At 44.8% G+C, this 22,017-nt stretch overlaps 1 protein-coding gene across 1 annotated transcript in view; it reads left to right on the top strand.

Moving 5' to 3' along the window:
• Nucleotides 1-22,017, top strand: part of AGBL1 (AGBL carboxypeptidase 1) — a 401,756-nt gene that overhangs the window by 269,312 nt on the left and 110,427 nt on the right. Inside the window, exon 22 of the mRNA XM_028706413.2 lies at nucleotides 11,686-11,849. Within this exon, the coding sequence (XP_028562246.2) occupies nucleotides 11,686-11,849 (164 nt within the window). The remainder of the gene's footprint in view (nucleotides 1-11,685; nucleotides 11,850-22,017) is intronic.

The raw sequence follows: 22,017 nt of genomic DNA, 5'->3' as shown, positions 1-22,017 counted from the left end.
TGTTTTTTGACACCTGCCTAGTGGAGAATTGATGTGCACTGTTTTCTTTCCCCAGTGGCTCGCTGCTTTGGAGGACTCCCAAACTCATTTTCCGAACCAGAGTCTCTGCTCCACAATGTTCTGTGTAAATCTGCCAGGGATGGAATACAAGGATGTGTGGGAGGGAGAGGAAAGGGGGAGAAGAACCCCATTGCTGTGGTTCAGCCAGATTCCTTTTTAGGTCACTGCATGAGTGCAAATCTAAGAGCAGGCTTATATGCGTGGGCAGGGGTGAGCGAGATGTACCTTGCATTTTCTCACCAGCTATAGTTCTACTTTGTAGCAATTTTCAGGGATCCATTTCCTTTCTTTTCCTTTTTTCTCTTTTGTTTTCTGCCCGGGTTGAGAACATTTCCTCCAGCTCTCCTGAGAACATGGTCCCCCCCCCCACTCGTCTATTTCAGAGTGTATTTTGGCAGATTACAGAAGTGGGTGATGTAAATCGTAACTATCTTTTTGCCGTTATCATTTATTTCCCCTCCCTTCCTTTGACACATTCTTTCGCACCGTCAAGTCTAATCTGCACCAGGAGTTGGAGCGTCTTACCCCGGCGCAAGACCTTGTGGGTAATCCCACGCAAATTGCTCTTCGGGGAGAGCTGGGCTGCATTACATTTATTGTGAAGAAAAAGAAAGAAAGAAAGAAAGAAAGAAAGAGATCAAGAAAGAGAGAGAAAAAGGGGAGGATGCAAAAACAAGCAAGAAGAAGGCCCCCCCTCCTCCCGCCACAACTGTTTGTTCTGTGGAATTCAGAGCAGGTGCCAGAGGCGATGGTTTAAAACATTTGACATTCAAAAACGGCACACGGCACTTCTGGCTTCTGCTCACCCTCAGTGGATTGGTCCCTTAAAAGAAGACTCTACATGCGAGTGGCGTTGCATATGCCTGTGATATTTCATTTGAAGCTGTCACTATTTTAACAATAAGAGAAAGAGAAGAAAGGCAGTAGGGGACAAAATGTGCCTGCTGATGGTTTTGCAGACACTTCTGTACAAATCTCTGTGGGAAACGGGGGTTGTGCTCAACTCAAAGAGCAGCTGACGCTTCTTAATGCAGCAGAGAGGAAACCGCTGCATGTCGCGGGCAGCATCGATGCTCCCCATTTCTCTCCTGCTCCATTTATGTGCATTAATAAAGGATCCTCCTAAATCCATTTGGGTCCCCTGCTTGAAATAAATTGTGCCCATCCCAGTTGCCTTTGCACCACAGAAGCAAGGATCACAGTAATGGGAGAGGGGGGGGTTGTATCGTTCCCCCAGCAAGGAGAAACTCAGCCTGGTTCCAGCCATTATTCTGGAGATGAGGAACTTCAGACCCAGGGGCTAAATGCAGCCCTCCAGGATTCCCTGCCTGGTCCTCAGAACACTCCTCAGTTCTCACCATTGCTTCCCAGGCCAGACATCTCACCAGCCCTATTATGTATCCCAAGTGTTTTTGTCTGGTTGGAATGTGTCTTTGAATGCTGAAAATGACTCTTGCTTGTCGGGATGGTAGACTTTGGGCTTTCAAATTTCAGTGGCACCCTGAGCATCAGCAGAATTTGACACCTCCTGCCTCTCGCCTTCCATTCTAAGTCATTGTTGGGGCATCCCTTGTGGCACCCTCTTGGCTTGACCCCTGGTGTTGGAAAAATTAAATTCATCTCTGTTTACAGGGAACCCCAAACAATGCAGTTGCCAAGGTTCTTGGTGGGAAACTCACAGGGTATCAGAACCAGGAAGGTGCCAAAGAGAATCAGTCAACCATCTCATCTGCCGGTTGGTTTCTCCAGTTTATTAGGTGTGGCCAACCAGTCCTATGTGAACAAGATGTTAGTGGTCTGTCATTCCAAAGCCTTTTGTCTTTGTAGCTTAATGTTGCATGAGATACTGAGCTTGAAATTCAGGGCTGATTTCAGGGTAATGTTTTCCATCCTATGAAAGAGCTTTGTGGCAGACGTGGAGGGAATCATCTAGCAAATGAAACACATAAGGAAATTGGGAACACAGGAATCTGCATTATATTGAGTCAGATCGTTGGTCCATCTAGCTCAGTATTATCCACACAGATTGGGTTCCAGCCAAGAGTCTCCCCCACTCCTACCTGGAGATGCTGGGGATCATTATTATTACATTTATATCACACCTGTCCTCCAAGGAACTCATGGAGGTAGACATTGTTCTTCTCCCATTCTCCATTTTATCTTTACAATAATAGCTTTGTGAAGTAGGTTAGGCTGAGAGTCAGCGACTGGCCCAACAAGCTTCGTGACAGAGTGAGGGTTTGAGCCCTGGTCTCCTAGATCCTAGGTTAATACTCTAACCACACTTCTGATTCTTTTACATATTAAAAAAGCAAAAAGCAGGAGACCTCTTGCACCACCATGTGCAGTTTGGCCCCTGGGTGGGGCCTTTATCCACACTTGGCTTGTTGGCTCCCTCAATCCATAATATAACAGCCATGTCACTAGGCCAAGGTGTCCATCTCTGCTCAAGCTCAAGCCATGAAATTGTTACCTTGGATATTGCATGGCATATAGAAAGCTGTCCTAGTGCTCTGTAACACAACATGAGCTCAAGAGGACCCCTTGTAGAAATGAAAGGGGAGGAATCATAAACCCTACTCAAATGTGGTCCATAATTAACCTGTGGATATTATGAAAGGAAATAACACAGTCAGGATTCATTGAAAGGATTAGAGATTTGCATTAAGTACAAAAATTGGATCTTTGCATCCTTTAGGCGGCTTTAGATTGTGGAGGCCATAAAGCTCCTTATTTTTCACTCCTACGGTGTAGACTACATTGGAATAGTCTGGCTTAGTCCCACGTTCTGGGTGAGGACGATAGAGTCTATAGTGCAGGGTCCATAGCTCAATGGTAGATAAGGCTGTCTCAAGACATTTTGCTGCCACAGGTGAAGGAGAAGACAGTTTAACACCCCCCGACATACATATGACTGAAGTTTCTAAAACATAATAATTATGACCTCAGTAATATAAAACGATGCTTTAACATCAAGCTCGTGTGACAAGCAATTATAGGATTACTACTAAAGACCAAACAGGTGGTTTTATGAGTCAACACATACAGAAGTGACACAGTCAGGGAATAAATGGATTCACCTGTTCCTAGTTAGATGCCTGCCTCTAAATTGAGCTGTGCTGTGCTTTACAGGTGCCTCCCCTGTGCAATTGACTTGCACGCAACCGCGTATACACACAGCACCAGGAAATAAATAAATACATTTAAACCAGGAAATAGCGAGAGAGAGCTGGAGAGTCCTTGTGGTTCACAAGTAGACCTTCCCCAGAGTCCAAAGAGGACTTTGTGAGGCCACAGGAAGCCCCAAACAGACCGGAGGCACAGTGGGACTTTATTTAGGTTGCTCAGCCTCCCTGCCTAGCAGCTGACATGTGTGGTTGTACAGCAGCAGCAGCCGCTACTTTTGCACATGTCCTCCAACCTCCACTCAGCTCCCGGGTTTCTAGTTGAAGAGAGAGTTGTGTGGAGAGAGAGCAAGAGACAGAGCTGGACAGCGGGGGGGGGGGGGGGATGGGCGTTTAGAGGCTCTTTAGAGTGTGCTCACCACTTACATGATTTTCACTTATGCATGCAGGGAGGCAGAACGTAACCCCATGTAAGTGGGAGGATGCCCATACTATGTCAGAATAGTGGTGTGCCTCCCCTCTTCACAATTCATCTGCATTTCCCCCCAATAATTTCCCATCAATGAATGAGAAGATAAATTTCATTTGGGACCTATCCAAGGGGAGAGAAAACTTCAGTGACATTCTCATGGGTGGAATGCAGGGTTTTTGATGCCTGTGTTTGCCCTTTCATTCCACACAAATAATCTCCCCAGTGGCCTACACTTCTTCAGCCTTCCTGAATGCCCATGCTTCTATCAAAGCCCAGAAGAAGACATCACAGAATAACTGGGACTTTTTCAGATCAGGAAGTGTGGACAGCCAGGGAGGCTGCAGAGTGCTAGAGAAATGTTTAATGGAAAGGAAGCAGACCAGCGCACCACCCTCGGCTACCTCACAACAATAAGGGAAAGGCAAAACCCCACAGCCACTGAAATCCTAAAGAAATCCTGAAGTGCCTCGAGAATGGCCAAAAAATGGAAGCTGCTTTTGCAGAGGGGAAGAAAACATTTCAGCAACTGAAGAATAGACTCTGGCACACCACTAGATCAGATGGTACAGCACTACCAAACTGGGAATTATTCAGCAGGGAGAGAATGGGAAAGGGAAGTTGCTCAGTTGTAGGTAGGGATGTACGAAGGCATAGCTTTCTGTGTCGCCCTGCATTGGTTGCATGCAACACTGTTTCCATTCTGCTGCAGTTTGTCTTTCTCCAAAAACTGTTATTCATTTTGCCATCCATGTAAGTTACATAATATCACCATCGTCAACATTCTCCCACCCTATTCATTTCAGTGCAAATGAAACGCAATGCAAATGAGGGGTATGTAACCAATTACGTATCATTTGCAGTTGGAAAGCAACAACAGTGAATACCAATAATATTTGCTGAACTGATTTCTCTTCTGGACGTGGGACAAATAACTGAACGTGGCCAATGTTTGCTCCCATTTCCATTGGAATTCTCCAACACCTCTAGTGGTAGAGCATATGTTTTGCATTCAGAAAGTGCCAGGTTCAATCATGGACATCTCAGAGTAGGGGTGGAAATGGCCCCTGCCTGAAACCCTGGATATCTGCTGTCAGTGTTGGAACTAGATGGACCAATGGTCGGACTTTGTGTATGGCACTTTTCTATGTCTCTGTCTCATGGAATGTGCAGCCTTGGCTCAGTATGGCATGTTCTTCTCATAGTGGCTTTCATCCTTCTTAGAAAACCTGTATTGCGAACCATCTGTTCCATGGAGGCTGGTCTGGATATCTTCATCCCTTCCTAAGTCTGTAGCCAAATTACATATAGGGAAGCTTACTATGCCCCTATTTTGTTCTTATGAGCAGGAAACAATATCTGTGCCCTCTACAACAGCACAGAAAAGAGGGGGGGGGACTTCTGGATCCGTTATACCATGGCAACCTCTCCCTTCAAAATACTAATCAGTCTGTAAAACTCAAGGCAGCCACAGTGCTGAAATGTTTCCTGTGATTTTATGATTCCCGGGGGCATTATTTGGTGATATGAAGAAACTTTTAAAAAAATACCCACAACCTCTGAGCAGAAACGTAATAATAATAAAAACCATAATATACCTGAGAAGCACCAAACTGTAATTGTTCTTGCTCTGGTTAGCGATTCTATTGGGCCCCCACATTGCTTTGATAAACCTGATAGCTCAAGTGTAACAGCTGGAGACCCTTGGAGGGAGGATTACCTGTTAACACACACTGTTCACTTCAAACAGAGACTGGGTTTTACTTTTCAACTCAGTGAGATCATCCGAGTGCTCCTACTTTGAGTGCTCCTACTTTGTGATTTGCTGGGGGGGGGATAGGAATTCAATTTAGTTTGCATTTAAATGTGAACCCACCTACTGTAATTTGTGCTTTCCAAAACAATACATGAACCAAAACACAGCCATTCTTTGAAATTTGCACCTCTCCAAATCTTTCTCCAGCCAATGAACATACAGTGGAACCTCGTGTTACGTACCGTCCCCTTGTGAACGCTGCAGGTTATGAGCTCTGCTAACTGGGAAGTAGATGCTCCCGGTTCCAAACTTTGCCTCGGGATGCGAGCAGAAGTCATGCAGCGACAGTGCGGTGGCAGTGGGAGGTGTCATTAGTGAAAGTGCACGTCATGTTACAAGTGGTTTTGTATTGAGAAGGGACCTCTGGAATGAATTACCGGTAAGTTCATAACCGGAGGTACCACTGTACTCGGGTAAAGTATTTTTGTGTGTTAGTGTGGAAACAGGGATCCTCCTGATCCCTGGGTACCAGATTTCTCTCTTTAGACGCTTGGGTACTGAGGTTTAATCAGAGTTGACAGGCTGAGCTCTTTTTTTTTTTGGTTCCTTGTAGAGGGGCAAAGGGAGAACATTTCCTCCAGCTTTCCTGAGAACATGGTTCCCCCCTCGTCTATCTCAGAAATTCAGACTGGGAAAATGAGACGAGAGAAACCAGAATCCACAGATTTACCCATCCTTGCTCTACCCTGAGTTGTTCAAAACAACAGGTGTTATTTTTATTAATTTGGCAGAATCAGTGCACACTGGCAAAGGGTGACATACAGTATGTGCCCCAAGGACCTTACAATTTGAATTTCAGGCTGGTGAGAGAGGTGGGAGAGCATGTGAGGGCACCTCCAGATAACCTGTTCATTGAACCTTGCTAAGTTTTCAGGGACATTTCATGACATTGGCTATTTGATCAGCATTCATTTCTGATTTCACAGAATCAGAGAATTGTACAGTTGGAAGGGACCATGCATTTGTTTTGGTGGCGATCAGATGATGCTATGCCAAAGAAAACATTGCTCCATACTTCCCAGTGCATCTCCACAGTATTTCCCTTATCATTAAAGTCCACTCTGTGAGGAAGTGGGTGTCAGGAACCAGGAGCCAGATTTTGGCATGATCTCATGAGATCTCACCGGAAATCGGCACTGGGTAGTGGCACTGCTTCAGCAGCGGTGGAGGTGGCTAGGCAGGTGGGGCGCCTGCAGGGGGCACCGCCTCAAGGGCTTCTGCCACCTGAGGCAGCTGCTTCACCCTACCTCATGGGTGGGCTGGCTCTGCTGCAGTCCTCTAACACAGAGGAATCTACTGCAAAAGGCCCAGGAAGAGCTGGGGCTCCCCTACTGCATCACTGCAGGAGATTACTGGAGAAAGTTAGGCCTCTCTGAGTGAAGCAAGACCTTGCAGTATAAGTGGGACTAACAACGAGGTAGCACCTGCTATTGATACCAAATAAGGGTTTTCCCGCCCTCTTTTTTTTGCTGGAGCATCTTCAGAGATCTGTGTCCCCCAGAGCACTGCCTGAAACCCACTTCATGTCCAGAAGCTTGTAAGCATTGAAACCCAGCCAGATGGGCGGGGTATAAATAATAATAATAAAATAATAATAATAATAATAATAATAATAATAATAATAATAATAATTAGCTCACACCACAAAACCAAATATGACGTACCAGAAATAAATATTTTTGCAGTGAAAAAATGTGTCCTCTAAGGGAAAAAAAAGAATTAAAGGTGGAAGATGAAAAAGTAATCTTGGAACGTATGTAGGAGAAACCTGGCAAGAAATTCAGAGCAAGCAGAAAGTCATTACTTAAACAGGCTATCGGAACTACACAAATAATTACAAAGAAAGGTCTAATATTTAGTTTCAACGTGTTCACAAACAATCCCTTTCCATTATTCGGCAAACTGCCCTCTGGAGGAGCCACAAAACTAGACAGAAATACATTAATTATTAGACCTTTGGATATTGCTGTGGCCGGCAGAAGCATTATCGAGCAAAGTTCATCTAAAAATAGGGAGGGCAAGTGTGTTAGAGATCCATGCAAAGGATCAGGAAAGCAGAGTCCAAAAACGCATTGATGAACTGAGGATTTTCTTCTTCTTTTAGAGACGAAATCCTTCCAAGTTTGAAAAATTGACCTCTGGTTGGCAAGCAGAATAATCCAGGTGTTCTCTCTGGGGACACAGGCTTTGCATTATCTGCCTTGTTCCTAGCCAGGCTATACATGTATGCACCACACTGAATGCTCTCTGCATCACAATAGCTTTACACACACAGTTGTAATACCCTGAGGCTGGGTATAAATAAATTGACAGTCTTCTTCCTCGCTAATTCCATCAGCGAGATCTCGGGCAGCATACTAATAGGAGCCGTCCTTAGCATGCTGGAGAGCAAACATGGAAGCAAACTTGAGCAGAGTCCTCTGGAATCTCTGCAGTCTTTCAGTTTGCCCAGCCAGGCCTCCCTGCTACCATGCCTTCACTGCAAATGTACCCTCCTATCCATTGCCTTCGTCTAGAGCAGTGGTTCCCAACAGGGGGTCCTTGGACACCAGGGGTTCCACATAACACACCCAGGGGATCTGCGTCACCTTTCACATAATGAGAACTACCATACAGTCATACCTCATGTTACTTTTGCTTCAGGTTGAGCGTTTTCAGGTTGCGTCCTGTGGCAACTCAGAAGTACTGGAAAGGGTTACTTCTGGGTTTCGCCGTTTGTGCATGCACAGATGTGCAAAAATGATGTCACGCGCATGCGCAGAAGCGGCGAATCGTGACCCGCGCACTCGCAGATGAGGGTTGCATTCTGCTCATGTTGCAAATGGGCCTCCAGAATGGATCCCATTCACAACCAGAGATACCACTGTAGAGATATCATTTTTTCCCCTTCAAAATTAGGGGTTATAAGAAAAAACAACCCTGCTCCTTTCCCCTTATGCAGTGGTGTCCAAACTTTTTTCAAAGAGGACAAGATTTGATGAAGTGAAGGGCCATGGGGACTGACCAAGAGCCCGTATAGAGTCCTTAAGTGGGTTCCCTATTGGTAGGAGAAAATACAGTAACAGACACTAACAAGAGTAGATTGAGGAGCAAAGCAGCTAGTAAGCCTGATCTTTATTAACTGTTGCAACAGGGTCCCCACTCACCATATGCAGGAGAGAGGAGGGAACCCAGAACAATGGTGTGCAAGCCCTTATATAGAAGTTGCCCACCCTGTAGCCCAAGGCCCCCCCTTTTGAAAAATCATGCATACATCACAGAAGGAGGCGGTCTACAGCAGAAATACATCACAGGAGGCAGTCTAAAGTATAAATCCTGTTTGCCAGGATACCTGATAAGGGTCACTTGATTGCTTTACCTGGGCAGCCTGGCCATTCTTTTGTGATGGTTAATAGTTTAGTTCCTGACTCCAGGTCACAGGCTCACCCTAGTCATACACAAATATGCCCTTAAGACAGGATTTGCAAGCAAAATGACAATGGGAAGGCTTTCCCCATTTCCCTCTCTTACTGCAGAGGAATACTTGAGTTCACTGAGAGAGTTAAAATGGCTTCAGGATTGCTCTCCTGTACTATTTCAGACACACGGTTTATATACTTATGTATGTTTTTGCCTTGTACATTTATGAACATTTAATTTATATTTGAAACCTTAGAATTCTTATAACAATGGCTTGGCTTTTGAAAACTAGGGGTCCAAGGAGTTAGCTAATTGGGAACCACTGATCTAGAGGTCTCCTTGAGGATCATGTCCAAATCCTTAGGAGTTGGGTGGTCCTCCTGATGGGACACGTTTCTGTTTGAGCCACCATCTCTCCCTCAGACCTAGGACTTGCTTGGTCTTGACATCAGAGGCCATACTCACCCAGCCTTCACCTCCTCCAAGGATTCTGGCTCCTTCGTTCAGGTTGAGCCTGATCCAGGACTTGGTGTAATGCTGGGGTCTCCATGCCTTCCTTTGATAGGGAATCCCCTGACTGAGAAGTGGCAGTTGTTTTGCTTCAAAGCCCTGGGCCCAAAGCAATCTGGCTGCACTCCATGGTCCTGTGGCAAGGGGGAGGCAAACGAAACAGGCAGCCTGGCTACCGAATGTCTCTCTGCAACATGCACACACACCTTTCCTCTGCCCCAGCCAGCAATCACAATGCACATTTTTTTTGCTAGTTAATAATAGCCCCTAATCTGAGTCACAAGCATAGAAAGGAAACACAGCCATGCTGGAACGCAGCTCACACCTTGGGAAGCAGCTCGTTGCTGTTACTAAGGAAACCTTCTTTGGTAGTAATGGCAATGGGAGCCCGTGTCAATGAGCTTTGGCAGGGAGGGGTTGGTGCGGCAGGGTCAGGCTGGCTTGATAGCAAAGGAGCTAGGCAGTGTGGCAATTGAGCCTGCTCTCTGTGCGAGAGCGCCGATGTATGCATTTAGTAAGGGTCAAGGAGGGCCAAAGCAGAGGGGAGTTCACAGGCACTTTCTCACTTCCCTGCATGCACCAGGGTCCAATTCCCACCGCCCCAGGATAGAGAGGCTCCCATTGGAAATAATTGAGAATGGCTTTGTGTCCCGCAGAGAGCAAATGAGGACCCTGTGACTATTTCATTTCATCCTCGGCGCTTTTTCAGCAGTCAGCATTCAGCAGGATGGGGAGACATAAAAGGTTTTGCAGTTGTCCGGGCTGGAGTTAGCATTGCTTTGCTTGCTGAAGCTGAGTTGTGGCGGTTTGAAGGAGCTGGATACAGTTTCACATGCTGTTTTTTTTGAAATAAAAAATAATAAAAAATTATTTTTTTAATGGAAAGGAGGTGGGTGGATTCGGCGTGGGCTGAGGAACTTTCCTTACAATATGATTGGAATTAAAACTAGCCTGCATTCACACTCCCCTTTACTGTGTACTTGCAGAGTTTCCAGTGCTGGGATTTTCATCCAAAAATGCACATGTAACCTTGTTGTTGTTGTTGTTTAGTCGTTTAGTCGTGTCCGACTCTTCGTGACCCCATGGACCAGAGCACGCCAGGCACCTCTGTCCTCCACTACCTCCCGCAGTTTGACTTCGTTATAAAATATTAGTGTTCAATGTGTTGTTTCTCAAACCGGCTTCACACAGATTGGAGTCCTTAAGCCTTTCCCAGTATGATGTGATATTAAGCCTTCTCACTGCTTTGCAGGGGGTTGGATTAGATGACCTTTGGCTTCCCTTCCAACCCTACAGTTGTGATTCTTGGGTGTGTTTCTTGTCATTGGCTTCCTGTTGTTTGCTTGTTCTTCAACAGATGGTCCTTTGCTTATGTTCCCTTTACCCATCTTCCTTTTTATTTCTGCCCCTGTTAATGATGGCAGTCACATCCACACTGTTTATGGAAAGCATATTTATAACACTTTAACAGCCATTGCTTCCCTCAAAGAATCCTGAGAACTGTAGGTTACTCCCCATGGAACTACAATTCCCAGTACTCTTAACCAACTACAGTTCCCCAGGATTCTTTGGGGGAAGTCATGTGCTTTAAATAGTGTGCATGTGACCTGAGAGTGTTTGCCTTCTTGGTTCCCCCAAGGAGGATGCAACTCTTTCCCACAAAAAAGAAGGAATCTGAATGGTTTACTGGTGCAGTCAAAGGAATGGTACAGCTCAAATGGGCAGCTTTCATGAAGGCTCAGCATTACTATCTATCTGCCAATGGACCATCCTATTGGCCCTACATTGGTTGGGATTGTCATTTGCTTCTGCCCTCTTCCTCAGCAGGAACATGTAGCAAAATGGTGATCTCACTGTTGGGAGTAAAGCAGCAATGCTTGCAATTAGTTACACGAACCAGTAGGGGCGATTGTCTTTCTGCCTATCTGTTCTTCCTCCTCACCTGTGCCTTCTCTTTCACCTGTCCTGTTCCTTCCTTCTGCTTGTTCATAAAGTTGGTTACTTCCTTTCCAGTTTTTACGCCTTTCTTGCTTCTTCTCCAAGTTAGTCCTTTCAAGCCACTCAGTATGAGTTAGCATGTACTAGTGCCTCTATTTCGGCCTCTGGTAAAACCTGAACCCAGAATTTGCTTTGTTTTCTGTGACTAATAAACCTTAAATTGTCTTTATCTCTTTCATGCAGTAATCTTGTCAGCCTGTTTCTTTCTGTACCCCACTGCAATATATTTGCCAAACTCCAACACTCACTCAGTCCTAATTTGGTGACTTTGTTTGGAGCTCTGATGGTTTCCATTTATGTGTCCCCAGGGTCTACAAATAGGGACTTGGGAACTGGAGGAGATGGGAGCCAAGTTTTGCCTTGGGCTCCTCATCCTGCAGCTGAAATCCCTGCCTTGCAGCAAGAAGGTGATGGCACAAGCAACAGCTCTGCTGGACGTGGAAGAGGAAATCACAGACCTCCGAGCCCAAAGGTCAGAATAGAAGCACAATTTGCACCTGATTTTGTTCCCAATATCTGTATCTAGCCTCAATGGAAGCACTAGGGTGGCTACCTAAACAACATACACATTTGTGTAAATTTTCATAACCAGCTGCACAAATATAAGATGGGGGATACCTGGCTTGTCAGTAGTACATGTGAAAGGCGTCTAGGTGTTAGCTGCTAACTGTTGTTGGGCAACTTCAAGGCCCAAGGCTCTTGTCTTATGATTTTCTAAACTGGACATGGATCAGAGAGCCCTCCAAATAGAGGATTCTTTCAAATAGAGGACTATCCACTGTAAAATAGGACACATGGCCACCTAATTCAGATTAGTGACTGTTCTTGATCCTCAAGGCATCAGGCAATGGGATTTTTTTTTTTATTGTGTGGTGTGATACTTATCTGATGCTATGTTGCCAGCCAGATAGTAAGTTTGCTAGTAAATTCAATATTGTGATTTGAGGCACGGAAAGGAACCAGCAAAATAAATTCTTTTAAGTGCATGGGCTGATTCTTCCCCTCCCCCAGGTGGTTTTTTCGTATTTAAAGTCTTAATGCTACCTGAAAAGTAGAGGCTTTTACTATTGCCTAATTCTCTCTGTGTTTCCCAAGTCTGTTTCTGGGAGCTGTAATGGAGGTTTGCTGGAGATGGGGATAGAGACGGATGATTCCCAGGTTGTACGTCCAAGTTGGGGCAATAATATTTCCTTAAAAGTGTGTGCAACAACAAGGCCACAAAGAGAATGATTGCTTCATGCAACTGGCCTTACAGAGGTTGTGGACCCAAGTGATTTTGCCAGATCCAAGATATGCCTACTTACTGGACACATGCCAAATGCCAACCTAACACATTTCCAAGAACAGCATAGAAAGAAAGCACAATTTGCTAAGAGTTTCAGCTCACATAATGGGTCTCCCATTGAACTGATCCTGTCTTCCATTTCCCCCAGAAAGCAATGGTATCCCCCCTCTCATTGTTGCAGAAATACCCCATAATTTATGGTGGGTTCCCATCCTCTCCCTTCAGGGATGCTTTAACAGCCATTAGCACCACCTGTTCGTGTTGCTGGAGACCATATTTACAGTCTTGTTCATCATTTTTAATGTTTATGGAAGGAGAGAGAGAGAGAGAGAAGGGGGCAAATAGCCTTAAAAATAGAGACATTTCTTTAGATTAGTCATGCTCGCTTGTACATGTGAGCGTATAAATGAAGCAATTACTGTGTGTTCCAAACACCAGCCGTGCCACGGACAGCCGCCTGACAAGCAATCCGCGTGTCATTAAAGGGAGCTATTCAAGCCTGGCCAGACGGATGGATTCCAGGCATAAATCAAACCTGACTTCAGAGCAGGAGAGCTGCGGAAGCCTTTTGAGTTAAAATAACTTGGAGATAGGGAAGGAACATTCCAAACACCTGGCAAAGCCAAGAATTTTCTTAAAAAGGCAGATAGTTGTTGCAGGAAGGCAGGTGGTGGTGGTGTTGAGGGTCAAGTCGGCTCAGAGGCAGAAGGGCACCAGCAAAAATTGAGGGCAGAACGAAGTCCATCAGCATCACTGGCTTTCGTCTTGACCTGGACGCAAAGCACGCTGTTTGTTCTCTTCTTCTCCTTTTTGGTGATTTGACTTTATTTCATCCCTCTCTTGCATCCCAGCCTTGTGGGGTGGAGTGAGAGATCCTGAGAACAAGATGTGCTGAAATAACCGTGAGAAAATTCATTTGAGTGCAGGTTCTTTCGACCAGATGGGAAATGGTGGTGGTGCTCAAAAAAGTGACATTGCACAGCCGTGTTGCCATATCATACATTACACTGCACGAATCAGCAGCTCAGTTTCTTAGACTAAGCCAGCGTCTATGATAGGGGTATCCTGAGGCATCCAGTAGCCAAAGCAGCATGGAGGGTGAGGCTGCCGGGGCGAGCAGGATTTATTGGCAGTCCCCTTCGGTGGAAGTGAAGCCTTGGTCCAAAGCTCTGTATCTCTTTCTTAATGTGACCTGTTGCTTTTCTTGATATACACCAAGCCTGACGTCTTCATGACATCAGGGGAAGACTTTTAATTAATTGCCAGGTTTTTTGACATGTCATCTAGCTCATTAGTCTTCCGCCGTTTCAGATACAGGATTCAACTTTAACCCAAACATGCATTTGAAGATCATAGACTCATGGAATAGTAGAGTTGGAAAGGGACCACGAGGGTCATCTAGTCCGACCTCCAGCAATGCAGGAGTCCCTGGGAGATGGCCATCCAACCTCTCTTTAAAAACCTCCAATGAAGGAGAGCAGGACCATCTTTACCTGGGGGTGCAAGGGGTGTGGGGCACCCCAGCGCCAATTTCTGGGGGGCGCCAAATGTATACCTACTGTATACCGGTCCCTCTCAATCGGCGGCAATGAAAAGCAATGGAGCAAAAGTCCCCACCAACCTCCTCCATCGCTCTGTTACTCTGCAGCGTCAAATACTTCCAAAGAGTCAGGAAACAAAAGCAGTTATTTCTGCTGTGTCGTTGTTACAGGTGAGTGATCTCCCCCCCCCCAAAAAAAAACCCCCAACAACGTGGGGCATCTCAACTAAATTTGGGGGTGCTGGGTGGATTTTTGCTCCCTGGCGGCTGAAGGAGAGTCCACCAAACCAATTTCTTGGCTTATTTTAACCATGCATTTGTCTGGAGGTGCTGCTGTTCTTGTGACCCACCTTAGCTCAGGATACAAGTCAGTAGTGGACCCCAACCCACCAGCTGAAGATCAATAATCATTCCAGCGGGCTTAAGCTGATCCTTTGGTGTGTGTGTGTGTTGCTGTTTCTACTGCCAATATCTGTTTTTATTATTCTGCTGCTTTCAGAATTGTGACTATGTTTTGTAATGGTTTTATCCTATTATACACTCTGCAAAATGATGGGTGGCTTATAAAGCCATAAAGGAACAGCGAAAGTATACGGTGAGTACATGGTTGTGAGTTGTATCTCTTCTCTAAGTTTTCAGAAGCAATGCAAGACTCACGTTTTGGGGCTGGTTGAAACGTAGAGAGCTGTGTTTTATGGCTGTGTTTGGTATTGCGATCCTTTGCGACAGCGTTTAATTGAATTGCTGTTAACTTAATGACAGCTTCCTTGGTGGCTTTAAACTGTGTTATGGCTTTAAAATCATTGTAAGCCTACCGCTTTAGACTCAGAATAAATATGAGCAAAGTTTGCATACGGATATCCATAAAGAAAATTGATCACTACATTGATCGCTACAAAAGGATCCTGAAAGAACACACCACCAAATATTACCCTATGTATCCGCCTTATCCTGGTCTACCTGGTCTGCTTAACACAGTATAATCTAGTCTTCACTGACTGCAATTCTTGGAGGTCCCAGGTAGATTGAGGACTTTCCCTGCTACCTGAGATCCCTTAAGACAGGGGTGGGCAACATCCAGCCTAATGGTAGCATGAAACCCTTGGCACAATTTAATTCAGCCCTCAGCCTGTTCTCATGTGTGTGGCAAGGAAAAAAAGGGGGGGGGATGGAAGATCATAGAATAAAGTGAGTTTGGGGCAGGGAAGGGTGCCCATTCACTTTTGGCCATGCAGCCCCCGACAGATTATCTCCAAAGGATCATGGCACTTGACAGGTGAAAAAGGGTTCCCACTCTTGCATGAAGAGAGTTTCAGGATCAAGCCTGCTACCTTCTGCATGCCAAGGTAATGCAGTTGACCTCTAATCCTTGACCTCTCCCTGAATGTGAAATTAGAGGTTCATTTAGACTACAACTCTGCACAACCTGTGGTCCAACAAGACAAACACGACCTCTGAGGCAAAGGTCTTGTCCATAGCCTGTTACCTAGAGAAGACCAAGAGAGTCATATAAATTAACTAGAGATGCCAGATATTGAACCCGGGACCTTCTGTATGCAAAGCATACACTCTGCCGCCGATCAATTGTCTCTTCATCTTTACTGATCCCCCTTCTCTTACAAATCTCTATTCTTTGTCTCCTATACAAGTTTCCCTTTGCTCCAGCACCTGATATAGCTGGCAGTGTCACTCTCCAGGTGAGCATTGTCTTGCGACAGCAACTGATTCTACCTGTCAGGTCTTATCTGTATAGATGCCCTTTAATGCACCTTTCTCAACTGTTTCAGCTCCACGTCTTTTCCAGAATGGAACTGACAGCACACCTTCCTCCTTTCTGAACTCACCTGATCAGAGACATTTGCAAAGGGCATTGCCAGTGTGGAACACTTGGTTGGAAAGTTAGGCTTTGTGTTATTTGTCATGTTGGCTCAGAAATGGTACAATATGACCACTTCTGTAGCTGACATTAAGTGATCTTTTAGAACAAAAGTGGAGCTGGAAGCATTTCCCGTTGGTAGCATGATGAGAGCAGTAGTACTGTTGCCAACATATCTCCTAGCTTCCATGTGAGAATGGAAATACACCCATCAGCAAAAATTAGCAATTATCTATAATTTTGCGATGCTGTTCTCCAACAACCATTGTTGACAAAAATACATTTATTAGTGGAAAGTCTGCATAAAAAATAATAGTGAAAATAACATGAAGCAATGTGTTATAATGCAGTTAATTGCTTGCCAAAATGTATGTATTAGTCAAAACTACATACAAAATTGTGTTCATTAGGAGAAATTTGCACCCAGATGCTCACGAATTTTTTAAAAGAATTTTGTTAATTTCTCCTAATATTGAATTCAGTGGAACTTACTTCTGAGTAGACATCGTTAGAATTGCAGCCTTCATCCCTCTAACAATGAACAACTTTAATGAAGTCAACAAACAAAGCTTTAGGGAAAAAAATAAAGCAATGAAGCTCCTGTTTGGACTGCGACAATTATTTGTCAATGGATATGCAAGGCAATTTATGTATAATGTGTGCATGTTAAAAAATAATAATACAAAACATTCATAGCAAGAATCAAAGGCCACCCAATTGTTCCCTTTTTGTGCCATATACCCATGGTTCAGAATGGAAGAAACTGTGCATATCACTCCTGCTGGTCAACATTTTCTTTCTTTTCACCAATGCGATGTTAAAATGAAGGCAGAAAGCATTGTCCTCACTCTGAAATTTATATAGCTGTCATCATATAGCCAAATCTCATGATTTATCTGAAATCATTTTGAAGCCAAATAAGAGAAAGGGCAATTTTCCACGCCCTCCTTCTTAATTGGCTATACACAGAGCTACATGGTGCCAACTCGAGCCAGATTAGAGTGGGGGCAATGGTTCCTGCCTTCAGTCTTATATTTTGCACCTAAAACAGGGGCAGCCAGTAGGTGCATGGTTTGTGCCACCAATAGGAAGCCCAGATACTTCATAGGTGTTTGCAGAGAAACAAAACCATAAAGAATAAAAGAGAAAAGAGAAAAAAAAAATTTAAAAATTGTGCGCATGCCTGGGGGTTGTTTGTTGCTTTCAAACGGGTGGCAAAATTGGGAGAAGGTATTTCAGCTGTATGATGGCTTCCTTAGAATGCTCTAGGAACATACCTGAAAGTGTCACGGCTGTTGCATTCACAGAACCTCTTCCTATCACCTCAAACCTCCAGGAGTTCTCTCAGCTGGGAAGATGAAGTGCCAGCAAACACTTTGGACATCATGTTTTTTGACAATAGCTTTCATGGCTCATTTGCCAGAAAAGCGATTAGGTTCTAGTCAACACTCTCTGAGTTCCTTCGCATTTGTCATGGCCAATGAGGAGACGGCAATTGTGATTGCTTCCTCTTCTGGAGAGAAACAAAAGCTCTATTAGGATAGGCATCCAGCTCCCTTTCCTAGCCCAGCTTTTTACTCCCTCCTGCTTTTCCTATTATTCCTCCCATGAACTTAGGCTTGGAAATCTCTTGGGTGCATTTCAGGAATTATAAAGCCATTTGTTTCCAAGAGAATGCTTCTGTGCTGAATGAGGGTTGCCCGCAATAGTCATTTGAGGCAGCATATTAGTGGCATATTCAGTAGCAAATAATCCTGGACCCAACTGGACTTGGAAGCAGTTCCAGTAGATGTAGTAGGCCTCCTTTATTGCTCCAACTCAGTGACAGCTTTGAAGTAGGGGTGGGGAATAAATTTAATTCAGTTCACATTTAATCTATTTTCACATTCCGAGACAACATATGAACTGAGAAGCAGCCATCCCTTGGAACTGTGCTTCTTCCAAATTTCACAATGTCAAGTAACATGGGCAAATATGTGCCTAAAGGCATCAAATGTGCACTAAAATGTACACATTAGTGAAAATAACATACAAAAATGCATTGTATTAATGAAAAATTACATAAAAATATGTGTATGTAAGGAAAAACTTCACACTGAAATGCCAGTGGATTTCCATGAGGACCTTTTCATTCATATGTGTGTGTTTGTGTATAGAATCACAGTGATGTGGAAATGTGTAGAACTGATCTTAAGATTGGAAAAAATGAGAAAACTAATAGAAACCTTTACAGATTGGGCTGGTTTTATTTATTTCATAAACTTTATACATTGCCTGATTTGGGGGTGGGGGGGACCTCCCTCAAAGCAATTTTCAAAGAGAATTTGTAATTTGACCCTTAGAGTTCTAAATCATGTGAGCAGCCTACACAAATAGAAAGGGTTTTCTGTTATACAAAGGGGGTGAGGCTAGGGAGTATGTCCTCGTTCTCCCCTATTCTTCTACTCACATGAAGAAGACTTATAAACATAAGAAGAGCCTCCCTGGATTAGGACAAAGGCCCATCTAGTCCAGCATCTTGTTCTAGTGGTGTAGCGTGGTTTGCAGGTACCCGGGTTGGTGTGGCACAGAGAGTGAATGGAGCCCACTGTGGCAGCCCAACCCTCACCACTGACGCTGCCAGAGCGATCCTGGGGCCAAGCTGCACTGCCTGCCTGTCTGCCAGTGCATGGGGGAGGGAGCCCGGTCGGCCAACACAGCCCTTGGATCACCCCAGCCTTGCAAAGTGGCTTGGGTCTAGCAGGGCAGGGTGAGAAGGACGCAACAGCCGTGCACCCTTCAAACCCAGCCTCACAAAGCAAGGGTGAGCCTGGGATTGAAGGGTGTGTGGTTGTTGTGTCCTCCTCATGGTGCCCTGCCAGCCCTCTACAACTTTACAAAGTCCCAGCATCACAAAGAGGCTCAGGGCTGGCAGGGCGGAGTGTGGAGCCAAATGCACAGCACCTCCGAGAAAAACGTGCCTGCAGCCATTGCCCTGTTCTGCTACACCCCTGTCTTGTTTTCAGCAGTAGCCAACAGGGTGCCTATGGGATGTTCATGAGCAGGACCTGAGTGCAACAACCACTCAGGGGCATAGTGGCTTTGACCTGAAGAGTGCTTTGTTATCCTTGCAAACTGTTCCATCCCTTTCTTCCTATTATGACGGCTCAGTACCAATGCCTTCTTCAGAGACTCAGTCATGCAGAGCTGGCGGTAATGAATATGTTTGGTATTCAGATGGACTCCACGTAGGCATCCACAGGTGGGCCATTCTAATTCAGCGACTTTTCATTAATGCTTTTTCCCGAGCTGTCTGTGCCTTCCTCTGTTTGCTCATTTTCGCATTATCCGATTGACATTTTTTGATTATGAAATAGCCTAGGAGCTGCACGGCCCCTGAGATTGTTATCAAACACCCGACCAAGACTTGAGTGCCAGGCGGGGCTCAAATTGTGCACACCACTGCCAAGGTAATTAATTTATCAAATAGCATCTACTAAATCTGAGGACAGGGCGGGCGTGGGGTGCTGGTTTGGAAACTGAAACTGAAGACATCAAAGCTGGAAACTTCAAACCCCTACAATTGTGATGCTTGTTAATGCGATTCATGGAGGTTATTCAAATTACCCAAGAGCACAGGGCTACAAATAACCAGGCCCCATGTCTCCATCAGATGCATATTATCCAATCAACAACTGTTACTTCTCCTTTTCCTCCCTATCATGAAATAGCCCAGGGGCTGTATGTCCTGTGAGACAGTGCCAGATTTACGTATAAGCTAAATAAGCTATAGCTTAGAGCCCCACTCTCTTGGGGGCCCCCAGAAAATCTAAAGAAAAAACCTGGATATACATTTCCAAAATATAAGATAAAAAACAAATAAAATTAAACCTACATACAGCAAGTGTTTTGTGTTGTGTAGGCTCCCATGATGTAAGTAATGGGGCCCGCCTGCTAGCCGGCTCCCTAAAATATCACTGGTTTGCTCATTTCTATATACAGTACTACCTTGGTTCTCAAACTTAATCCATTGCAGAAGTCTGTTCCAAAACCAAAGCGTTCCAAAACCAAGGTGTGCTTTCCCATAGAAAGTAATACATATTTTGTTATGTGCAAATGGCTTTAGATACCTATTAGGTCCATAAATTTCCATATAGCATATATTCAACACAAAAAACAGTGGCAATTTGTTGTTGACAAAGGACAGCTGGACATATAAATGGCCCCATTACCTTCAGTAGCTTAGGGCCTCATCAAACCTAAATCCGGCTCTGCTCTGAAATCATTATCAAATGCCAAACAAAGACTTGTCAGTTTCCCTTCAAGCTTTGACACTGCCTAATATAGGGAAGGTGGAAAATCTAGCCCAGAGCCAAGCAACATGGTCCCTTCCCGATTTCATTGCACTACAGCTCCCATCAGCCTAAGCCAGCATGGTCAAAAATCAGGGATGATGGGAACTAGAGTGCAACATCTACACAGCATGGCTTTCATAGCAACCAGCTAGGATAGAAGCAGTGCAGGTAGACTGATGGAGTGGCCACTGTTAGGTCACACAAGAGGGAGAAAGGAAGGCAAAGACCAGGGGTCAGCAAACTTTTTCAGCAGGGGGCCGGTCCACTGTCCCTCAGACCTTGTGGGGGGCCGGACTATATTTTTTTGGGGGGGGGAGAAATGAATGAATTCCTATGCCCACAAATAACCAAGAGATGCATTTTAAATAAAAGCACACATTCTACTCATGTAAAAATACGCTGACTCCTGGAGTGTTCGTGGGCCGGATTTAGAAGGCGATTGGGCTGGATCCAGCCCCTGGGCCTTAGTTTGCCTACCCATGGCAAAGACAGATGGTGTCTGCTGGTCCCTCTGCTGCCACCAGGTGATAAAGGAGAACCAGAGGCAGTTGGTTTCTCAGCAGAACAGATGGAACAGCCCTGTTCCCTCCACCCCCGTTGCAGTACATCTCCAATCACCACCATTCTCTTTTCAGGTCATCTAGTCCAACCCCTTTGCATCACACGAATCTCAACTTGATCATACATGACAGGTGGCCAACCAACCTCTGCTTAAAAATCTCCAAGGAAGGCGAGTCCACCACATCTCATGGGGGGGGGGGTCTGTTCCACTGTCAAAAAGCTCTTGCTGCAAGAAAGTTCTTCCTGATGTTTAGTAGGAATCTCCTTTCTAGTTTTATGGGAAAGCAAAAACAGGTGAAAGACTGACTAGTTGTGGAGGCAGGAGGCCTTCTATACTGTTATCAGACAGGAGACGAAGAGATTATGGCACATGTAGCTAGGGAAGGGGCAGAAAATTTGATTCAGTTTGCATTTAAAAGTGACTCTACCTATTTCTCAATTTCCAAAACAATACAAGCACCAGATCGCATCCATCCTTCAAATATTGCACTTCTGCAAATTTTGCTCTTCAATTCTCCAGCTAAATAATGTAAACCAAATTGCATATACTCAGGTAAAGTGTCCATAAAATGCATTTAACATAGAAAAATGCATTATTGTAAGGGAAACAGTGCTCCCCCCCCCAGCATACTCAAGGCTACGCAGTACGGGCACCTTTTTGTCTAGAAGAAAGGCACTGGGTAAAGTGGTATACAAACTTGTGTCTATTAGAAGAAGTTTGCACTAAAATGTTGATGAATTTTTACCATGATTTTTTAAACAAAATAATAATAATTCAGAAACTGAAAGGTTCAGGAAAAATGAAAAACTGAGGGAAACCAAAATTGACAGATTTTCCCATCCCTCTGTGTAGCTTTTTTCATTTCGGCATCAAAAACTGCATCAACAAAGGCACCCTCTTCTACACAATGGCATCTGATCATCCTAGACCAGGGGTGGAGAACCTTTGACCCTTGAGATATTGTTGGACTGCAACTCCCATCATCCCTACCCATTGGCCATGCTGGCTGAGGCTGTTGAGAGCTGGAATTCAACCACATCCGG

This window comes from Podarcis muralis, chromosome 14, assembly GCF_964188315.1.
Source record: "Podarcis muralis chromosome 14, rPodMur119.hap1.1, whole genome shotgun sequence".
Taxonomy (NCBI): Eukaryota; Metazoa; Chordata; class Lepidosauria; order Squamata; family Lacertidae; genus Podarcis; species Podarcis muralis.
This window is presented reverse-complemented; position numbering and strand designations above follow the sequence as displayed.